General features: G+C 46.0%; 1 protein-coding gene across 1 annotated transcript in view; it reads right to left on the bottom strand.

Moving 5' to 3' along the window:
- Window positions 1–319: 319 nt before the first annotated feature.
- Window positions 320–10,628, bottom strand: part of LOC140202239 (synapse differentiation-inducing gene protein 1) — a 55,468-nt gene continuing 45,159 nt past the window's right edge. Inside the window, exon 3 of the mRNA XM_072267109.1 lies at window positions 320–478. Coding sequence (XP_072123210.1) covers window positions 320–478 — 159 coding nt within the window. The remainder of the gene's footprint in view (window positions 479–10,628) is intronic.

The raw sequence follows: 10,628 nt of genomic DNA, 5'->3' as shown, positions 1-10,628 counted from the left end.
ATTTAAGTCACTGCGTGGCACACTTTGGAGAAAGCACGCCCGTCTCCCCCTTAGCTGTGCCGATTGATGCTTCTTAGTGAGGTCAACGCTCTGCTGCCTCCTCGCCCTGCTGCTGTGTACTGATATGATTAATTGCTGAATGAACACACTGAGAGATTTTGCGATGGATGGATCGTTCCGTTGACCACGTCTGAGACAGTCAGCTTGCCATCCGACTGGGGATTCTCCAGTGTAGCCTTTCCACGACGTTGGATGTTGTTTCCTGCCAACTCCCACCCACCCTCACCGATGGCAGCGGAGCGCTCTGCCGGCCAGCACCCTACAAATGGTTGTTCTTTGACAGGTAGGCGATCAGTGCCACAGCCACACCCACGTAAATGCCAGTTCCAATGGTGATGGAGAGGACTGCCAGGAACAGGGCACGCTTGGAACTGGAGCTCGCGTGGTGATAGTCGCCCTTTGCCACCCCCTTGTTGGTCTGCAATGGATTCAAGAGAAAAAAAACAACTCAGTCAATGAGAAATGGCAAACTTGTGAAGAGCAGGTCAGTAAAGGCTGAGCTTTCTTTGCAAGAGGACTCAGTGCCCTGATTGAGGAAGGCCACCCGTGATGCCACTTTCCGGGCACCATGTTCTTGTAATCACAGGGCCCTCTGTTCTACAACGCTGCCCCGCTCCACACCTACCAAATCAACATGTAAAAACAGGCTCTTTGGTCCATCTGGGCCCTGCCAACCTAGATGCCCATCTCAGCTAGTCCCATTTGCCAGCGTTTGGCCCGTATCTTTCCAACTCTTCCCTATCCATGCACCTGTCCAAGTGTCTTTCAAATGTTGTTATAGTACGTGATTCAACCAATTCATCTGGCAGTTTGTTCCATATACGGACCACCCTCTGGGTGAAGAAGTTTCCCTTTAGTTTCCTATTAAATCCTTCCCCTCTAACCTTAAACATAAGCCCTCGATTCCCCAACCCTGGGGGAGAAAAAGGGTGTGTGCATCCACCCGAAACTATGCCTCTCATGAATTTGTATATCTCTATAAGATCATCCCCTTAGTCTCCTACCTCTGATGAATAAAATTCTGCACAACCTCTCATTATAAGCCAGTTCCTTGAGTCCTGGCAACATCCTCGTAAATCTCCTCTGTATTCTTTCCAGTTTAGTGGCACTGTTTTTCTATAGCTGAGTAACCAAAATTGAACAATGCTCCAAGTGTGGCTTCACCAGCACTCTGTGAAACTGCACCATTTTATACGCAAAGCTCTGACTGATGAAGAGCAGCACAATACAGCCTTCCACACCACACCATCTACCTGTGATGCCACATTGAGGGTGCCATGGTTTTGTATTCCTAGGTCTCTCTGGTCTACAACACTCCCCAAGGCCTTCCCATTCTCTGTGAAAATTAACCCTGGATTAACTTCCCAAAGTGCAACCCCTCACACTTACAAGAATTAAACTCCATTTGCCACTCTTTGACCCGCTTATCCATCTGATCGTTGATTCAGAAGGGTGAGAACTCCTTCAAACTTCCTGAAGGGTTTTATTTCCTGTTGTCCAGAAGCAAAGGCATATAAACCCTCTTGGGGAGTGTTAGGAGCTACCAAAACAGAAGGGCGTTGACTGCAGGCAGCAGAAGCCCAAAGGTCAAAGGGCGAGAATACCAACTAGAGGTGAACTTGGATCGAGGGAGATACATAGTACTCAGGATCTCAAACTCTGTTGGATTTACCCATCCTGGCATCCCTTCTATTAGCCATTTCCACCTGACTCTCCTCTTGATCCAGGCCTCTTAACACCTTGTACATCTCTATCAAGTCACCTCTCATCCTCCTTTATTCCAAAGAGAAAAGCCCTAACTTGCTCCAGGTATCCTCATAAGACATGCTCTCCAATCCAGTCAGCATCCTGGTAAATCTCCTCTGCACCCTCTCTAAAGCTTCCTCGTCCTTTCTATAATGAGGTGACCATACTATTCCAACTGTGGCCTGATCAGGGTTTTGTAGAGCTGCGGCATTACATCACAGCTCTTCAACTCAAACTCCAAAATATTAAGTCCAATGCCACACACGTTTTCCTAATAGCCCTAACAATGTGCGTAGCAGCTTTGATCTATCTATGGATGTAGACCTCAAGATCCCTCTGTTCTTCCACACTGCTGTGAATCCTACCATTAACCCTGGATTTTGCCTTAAAATTCGACCTTCCAAAGTGAATCACTTCACACTTTTCTGGGTTGAACTCCACCTACCACTTCTCAGCCCAGCTCTGCATCCTGTCAATATCCCACTGACAACTGCAACAACCCTACACACCTCCACCAACCTTTGTGTCATTTGCAAATTTACTAACGCACCCTTCCACTTCCTCATCCAAATCATTTATAAAAATTACAAAGAGCAGGGTCCCCAGAACAGATGCCAGCGGAACATCACTGGACAATGATCTCCAGGCAGAATATTCGCCATTTACAACCACCCTCTACCTTCTGTGAGCAAACCAGTTCTGAACCCACACAGTCAGGTTTCCCTCGATTCCATACTTCCTGACTTTCTGAATGAGCCTACCACGGGGAAACTTGTCAAACAATTCACTAAAATCCATATACACTGCATCCACTGCTCAACCTTCATCAATGTGCTTCATCACATCCTCAAAAAATTCAATCAGGCTCATGAGGCATGACCAGCTTCTCACAAAGCCATGCTGACGATCCCTAATCAGGTAATGCTTCTCCAAATGCTTGTAAATCCTGACTCTTAAGAATCTTCTCCAATATTCTTCACCACTGAAGTAAGGCTCACTTTTCCATAATTCCTTATTAACATCCTTGAACAAAGGACTAAAATTTGCTACACTCCGATCTTCTGGGACTACTCCTGTAACCTGGAGTACATCCCTCCCGGGGACTTACAGTACTGAGCAAAAGTCTTGAGCACGTAAATATAGCTAGGGTGCTAAGAGTTTTGCTTAGTAATGTATTTGTCAACATGGAGCACAGAACGAGTTTGCAAATGTGGCAGGAGCAAAGGATGTTGGGAATGGTGAGGGTGGAGAACCATGGGAGGGGTGTGGGACAGGTGGCAGAGAAGGAGTGCTGGGGCAGGGGGTGGCACAGGTGCAGACACACCCAGCCCTGAGACACCAGGCAAGGTCATTTAATTTCAAACAATAGGAATATTGATCACTACAGAATGTCTCTCTGGTGCTTCCCACTCCCACCCCTCCACCTTTCCTTTTTTCCCAACCATGATTCCCCTCTCTCTGCCCCATTCCCACTCTCAGTCCACAATAGAGACTCATATCAGAATCAGATATATCATCACTCACATGTCATGAAATCTGCTTTTTTTGCGGCAGCAGTACAGAGCAATACCTAACATTACTACAGTACCGTGCAAAAGTCTTAGGCTAAGACTTTTACACAGTACTGTATCTGTTATTAAAAAGTTCCAACACATCCTTTTTTAATATCAACATGTACTAGCATATCATCCTAATTTACACTGTCCCAGAAACATCGCATTCCCTCTCACAGGTGGATACTGACTTCCCCCACCTCCTCTGACTCCAGGCACATTTCCTTTTCTATCCCTGATCAATCCAATCCTCACTCTGGCCCTCCTCCTATTTTCCACACACATGTAGAACACTTTAGGTGTTTCCTTAATCCTACTCGCCAAGGCCCCCTTCTAGCTCTCCTAAGTCATTTCTTCAGCTCCTTCATAGCTACCTTGTAACTCTAGGGTCCTGTCTGATTCTTGATTCCTAAACCTTAAGTATTTTGTTTTCTTCCTCTTGAGTAGATGTTCTACATCTCTTGACATCCATGGTTCTTTCATCCTCCCATCCTTTCCCTGCCTCTGTGGGACAAACCTATCCACGACCCCATGCAAATACACCCAAAACATCCAACATATTTCCATTCCCTGAGTACACCTGTTTCTGCCTTATGCTCTCAAATTCCTGCCTAACAGCATCATAATTCCCTTCCCCCTATTAAATACTGTCTGATCCTGTCCTCTTCCAAGACTATGGTAGAGGTCAGGGAGCTGTGGTCACTGGCTCTGGAATGCTCACTCACGAGAGGTCTGTCATCTGACCAGGTTCATTGCCTGGTGCTAGACCCAGCGTGCTCCCTCCTCTAGTCGGCTTGTCCACATATTGTGTCAGCAATCCTTACTGGAGACATCTAACAAGTTCCACCCCATCTCAACCTTTTGTCATAAGGAGGTGCCAATCGACCTTAGGGAAGTTCATCACCCATGCCAACAACCCTGCTATTTTTGCACCTTTCCAATATCTGCCTCTCGATCTGTTTCTCGGTGCCTCTGTTGCCATTGGGGGTCTATTGAAAACTCCTAGTAGTGTGGTTGCTCACTCCTTGTTTGATTTCCATCCACAGTGAATCAGTAGACAATCCCTCCATGATGTCCTCCCTTTCTACAACCGTGATGCTATCCCTGATCAGCAATGCCACTCCCGCCTCTTTTAACCCCCTCCCTGTTCCTTTGGAAACATCTAAATCCTGGAACACACCACAGCCACTCCTGCCCTTATGACAGCTATGCCAAACCATTTAAACTGCTGATTCCCAATGACTGGTACTGGGACCATATCCCGACATACCTTATAACATTCATGTACCTATCCAAAATCCTCTTAAACCTTGAAATCGAGCTTGCATGTACCAATTGTGCTGGCAGCTTGTTCCACACTCACACAAATCTGAATGAAGAAGTTTCCCCTTCTGTTCCCCTTTCACACTTAACCCATGACTTCTGGTCATAGTCCCACCCAACCTCAGTGGAAAAAAGCCTGCTTGCATTTACCCTCTCTATACCTCAATTTTGTGTAACTTTATCAAATCTCCTCATAATATTGTATGTTCTTGTCAGGGCACTGGAGCATGGATCCAATTGCAGACCCAGGACTGTGCACACAGTGATATTAATTGATGAAGGCGGGAGGAGAGAGAGCAGCGCGCCACGCGTGTGTAGCCTTCCGGTGAAAATGATATCGTATCCGTTAAATAGGGGCCGTGGACAATTCTGATTTGATGGAGACGGGTGTGAAAGCACAGAGGAACATCTGGAGAAATTTCTGAAACGCTGGTTTGCTGCTGTTGTTACTGCGCGGTCGAGAATCTTCCAGAGGGAAGGCCTCAAAATCCTCGGCTTTGCCTGCTGTTGGCGACTGAGATTGAAGTCGAATAGTTCGGACAGAGATGGCACTCAGTGTCGGAGAGCTGATTCGGAGGCTCGAAGTTTTCGGATGACTCAGAGACGGATTGCGGTCGGGCATGGCAGGGAGAATTTTTCTTCCTTCTCCCGTCTGCGTGAGATGTGTGACATTTGAGAGACTGAACTTTTTACTGTGCTCATGGACTTCTTCATCAAGTTATGGTATTGTTGCACTGCTGTGACTATATGTTATAATTATGTGGTTTTGTCAGTTTTTTCAGTCTTGGTCTGTCCTGTGTTTTGTGATATCACACTGGAGGAAATATTGTATCATTTTTTAATGCATGCATTACTAAATAACAATAAAAGGGGACTGCGTGTCTTCATAATCTAATTGAGTAACAAATCCCAAGGTGCAAACAAAGTCAGTGTCAACGTTCAGGCAGAGATCAAAACTTCCAGAGAAGTCCAAAAATCAGAATTGGGAAACAGGCAGAGTCAATATTCAGACAGAGTATAGATGCAAATGCTGGAAAGACTCAGGAAAATTCACTAGCGCAATCAGGTGAAAACACAGGACTGAAATACACTGAGCAATAAACAGAGAGGCAGATGATAGGTGGAGCACAATGAGACACAGGTGGCAGCAATACAGGTAATAATGAGAAACAGATGAGAGACGGAGTACTCAGTAATACAGGGGCCGGAGTAGAGCAGGAGTGGGGACAGGAGAACATGGCAATACAAAACCATAGACTGATGGCTAGGGGGAAACACACAAAAAAAGAGTTCAACTGGAGGTACTGACAGTTCTAAGGAATAAAGCCCTAAACCTATTCAATCTTTCCTTATAACTCAGGTCCTTCAGACGCAGCAACATCCTTGTAAAGTTTCTCTGCACTCTTTCAAATTTATTTACATATTTCTGGTACGTAGGTTACCAAAACCACACGCAATACTGCAAATTAGGACTCACGAATGTCTTAAACAACTTCAGCATGATATCTCATCTCCTGCACTCAGTACTTTGATTTATGAAGGCCAACGTGTCAAAAGCTTTCTTTATAACCCTATCTATTTGTGATGGCTGTACTCCCAGCCTTTGTCGTACCACACCCATAAGTGCCTACCGTTCACTGTGTTGGTCCTACTGAAGTGCAACATCTCCCACTTGCCTGCATTAAGTTCTATCTGCAAATTTTTTTAGCCCTTTTTTCCAGCTGGTCCATATCCCACTACGAGCCATGATAGCCTTCCTCGCTATCCAGTACACCCCTAATCTTGGTGTCATCTGCTTACTTGCCAGTCCAGTTCACCACATTAACATCCAGGTTGTTGATATAGATGACAAACAACAATGGACCCAGCACCAATCCCTCGGGCACTCCACTAGTTACAGGCTTTCTGTCAGACAGGCAACCATCTACTACCACTCTCTGTCTTCTCCCACAAAGCCAATGTCTAAACCAATTTACTACCCCATCTTGAATGCCGAGTGACTGAACCTTCTTGACCAACCTCCCATGCGGAACCTTGTTGAATGACTTGCTAACGTCCATGCAGGCAACATCCACTGCCTTGTCTTCATCAACTTTCCTGGAAATATCCTCGAAAAACTCTATAAGATTGGTTAGACATGACCTATCATGCTGATTATCCTCAATCAATCCATGTCTAACCAAGTACTTATATATCCAGTCACTCAGAATACCTTCCAATAACTTTCCCACTATACTTCTTGCATTAAAACCCACAGACCAGGCCTACCTTTTTGCACATTTAATTTGAAACTAATGGCATTGTGATCACTAGATGCGAAGTGTTCCCTTACACAAAATTCTGTCACCTTTCCTGTCTCATTCACTAATAGCAGATCAAGTATCATACACTCTCTCGTAGGGACTTCCATCTCCTAATTAATAAAATTTTCTTGAACACATTTGACAGACTCTAGCCCATCTAGTCCTTTAACAGTATGGGAGTCCCAATCAACCTGTTGCTTCCTGACTTTGTCTGAGGTCTTAACAACACTTGCTCCACAACCTCTCCACTAACTGTTCTTGCACTCTGGTTCCAATCCCTCTGCAACTCTAGCTTAAACCACACTGTGCGGCTTAAACAAACATTCCTGCTAGTATACTAGTCCTCCTCCGGGTCAGGTGCAAACCGTCTCTCCTGATTTCCTGAAAGAGAGCCCAATGATCCAAAAATCTTATGCCTCCCTCCTACACCAACTTCTTTCCCACATAGGGGAGGGGAGGAGAAGATGGCGGCGCGACGCAGCGTGCGTGGCCGCTCCGAAATGATATCGTATTTGTTAAGTAGGGGTCATGCACAATCCTGATTTGATGGAGACAGACGTGAGGAGCATGGAGGAACATCTGGAGAAACTTCTGAAATGCCTGCTTCGCTGCCGCTCCTACTGTGCGATCGAGAATCTCCGGAGGGGAAGGCCCCAAATCCTCGGCTTTGCCTATTGCCTGTTGCTGGAGCCGGGGTTGAAGCGCTCGGCAGAGATGGTGTTTGATGCTCGGTGTCAGAGGGCTGGTTGGAGGCTCGAAGTTTTCGGACGGACTCAAGAGTCGGCTGTGGTCAGGTGCTTCCAGGGTGCTGCATCGGCAAGTTTGCGGCGCTGGAGGTTCATGCAAGAAGAGAGTTTCTCTTCCTTCTACCGTCTGTGTGAGATGATCGGACTTTCAAGAGACTTTGACACTTTTTTTTACCGTGCCCATGGTTTGTTCTTTATCAAATTATGGTATTGCTATGCACTGTTGTAACTATATGTTATAATTATGTGGTTTTTGTCAGTTTTTTAAGTCTTGGTTTGTCTTGTGTTTCTGTGATATCTTTCTGGAGGAACATTGTATCATTTCTTAATGCATGCATTACTAAATGACAATAAAAGAGGACTGCGTGTCCTCACAATCTAATCTAATCTAATATTAAACTGTATCATCTTCCTAGTACTGGGCTCACTAACACGTGGCAATGCTGAGATCATAACCCTAGATGTCCTTCTCTTTCACTTAGCACCTAACCCCCTGAACAAACATTGCAGAACCTTCTCGGTCTTCCTACCCATGTTTTTGGTATCCACATGGAGCACAACCTCTGGGTGTTCACCCTCCCACTCAAGAATGCTGAGCACCTGATTCGAAATTTTCCGAACCCTAGCACCTGGGAGGCAATGTACCATACGGGCATCTTGTTCTCATCCACTGAGCCTCCTTTCTGTTCCCCTAACTAATGAATTCTCTATCACCATAGCTTGCCTCTTCTCCCCCCTTCCCTTCTGAGTTGCAGAGTCAAACTCAGTGCCAGAGATGTGACTGCTGTGACCTTCCTTTGCTAGGTCAATCCCCCAACAGTATCCAAGGTGGTATACCTGTTGCTGAGGGGCATGGCAACGGGGGCACTCTGCACTGGCTCTGTAACCCTTTTTCCCCTTCCTGACTGTCACCCAGTCTCCTGTGCCCTGCACCTTGGGTGAAACCACCTCTCTACATGTCCTATCACCCACTCAGCCTCCTGAATGATCACGAGTTTATCCAGTTCCAGCTCCAGCTCCTTAACATGGATTGTTAGAAGCTGCAGCTGGATCCACTTCTCCTAGTTGTAGTGGTCAGGGATACTGGCGGTCTCCCTGCCTTCCCACATCCCACAAGATGAGCATTCCACTATCCTGCCTGGCATCTGGACAATTCTAACTGAGCCAATACAAAGAAGGAAGAACAATAAACTGTTGGGGAGGGGGGTGGGGAGATCTCTACATGCAGCTTTTTTTGCCTTCTCTCACTGAAGCCTCAAAGAGCTAAGGTCTCAAATTCTCCACTCTAACCCTGTGCACTCCAATGATGGCCACTCTGCTTGCCCCAGCCTTACTTTAATTTGTTCTTGCCCATCAATCCCGAATGCTAATTGGCCGCTGCTCAAAGTTCCATACTGCCACAAGTCACTGCCTTATCTCCTCCATCAGCAAACCTGAATGAGGTAAGTCTTCTCGGGCTTCCGATCTCGCCTATCGGGTGCTCTCAAAGCATCAAAACAGACACCTTTCAACCCATTCTACTGACTGCAATTTTGCAATGCCAACAGTCTCTCTGCAAGCAACTGCCCCACCCTCTGACCTATCACTCTGGTTCCCGTGCCCCTACCGAACTAGTTTAAATCCTGCCTAGCAGCTTTAGCAGATCTGTCCAGAGGGATATTGGGCCCCCTCAAGTTCAGCTGCAACATGTCTGTTTTGTAAAGGTTATACCTTCCCCACTTTGCCTTGCATTCCCTTTATAATTGTGTTGAAAAACTGATTTCATTGTAGCTCTCCAGTTTAGAGTCCAAAGTCTCCTGTCCCAGGGATCCCTGTAAAGCACCTCACCTAATTATCAGGCAGGCAACTTCTCAGGCAGTCTAAGTTGTGCCTTAGCACCCCCCCACCACCCGAAATGAAAATCAGGGACCAAGTTCTGCAACAGAGCTGATTGCTGTGCTGGGCCACAAAAGGTTTACCCCAGATCCTCAGAGAATGCAATGAAATTATTCTCAGTATCTCCTCTGTGGAAATAGGAATAGCTGTTGACAAGGCATCTCATTATTGTGGCTATCCCTCAAGGTCGAGGATGATAGTCTTCATTCTGTTGATCTATTTATGGGCTCGCAACTGGCTTATGAGTCCAATCTTGGCTTGCAAGTTCTTCCGCATTCAGGACAGGTAGTTCCAGATGGCAAATCGGGCTTTGGTTGTTAACACAAAATAATCTGCAGATGCTGTGATCAAAGCAACACTCACAGTACGTTGGAGGAACTCAGTAGGTCGGGCAGCATCAGTGGAAACAATGAGTCAACGTCGACTCATCGTTTCCACTGATGCTACCCGACCTGCTGAGTTCCTCCAGTGTACTGTCAGTGGAGCTTTGGTTGTTGCTGCCTCTCTTTCCATTTTCTTCTCTTTTCTTCTAATTCTGCACATCTGTTGGCTTCGAAAGTTGCTATTCCTTCTCAGATGATGGATTGCCAGAGTTTCCTGTACTTGGCCTGTCCTTGTTGATGTCGATGTTACATTTCTTCATGTTGGCTTTTAAGACGTCTTTGAATCTCTTCTGTTGTCCGCCTCTTTTACGTTTGCCTTCTTTAAGCTGGGAGTAGAAGATTTGTTTCGGCAGATGTTCGTCTTTCATCCAAACAACATGACCGCTCCATCCTAGTTGGCTCTTGATGACGTAGGCTTCAATGCTTGTTGTTTTTGCTTCATTTAGCACGCTGACGTTGGTTCTTCTATCTTCCCAGCTGATACTTAAGATGTTTCGAAGACAGAGTTGATGGAACTTTTCAAGTGCCTTCAGATGTTATCGGTATGTTATCCAGGTTTCTGATGTATACAGGAGCGTTGGGATTACCGTTGCTTTGTACCCTAACATTTTGGTGTCTGTTCGGATGTCACAATCATGA

The sequence above is a fragment of the Mobula birostris genome, chromosome 8 (genome assembly GCF_030028105.1).
Source record: "Mobula birostris isolate sMobBir1 chromosome 8, sMobBir1.hap1, whole genome shotgun sequence".
NCBI lineage: Eukaryota > Metazoa > Chordata > Chondrichthyes > Myliobatiformes > Myliobatidae > Mobula > Mobula birostris.
This window is presented reverse-complemented; position numbering and strand designations above follow the sequence as displayed.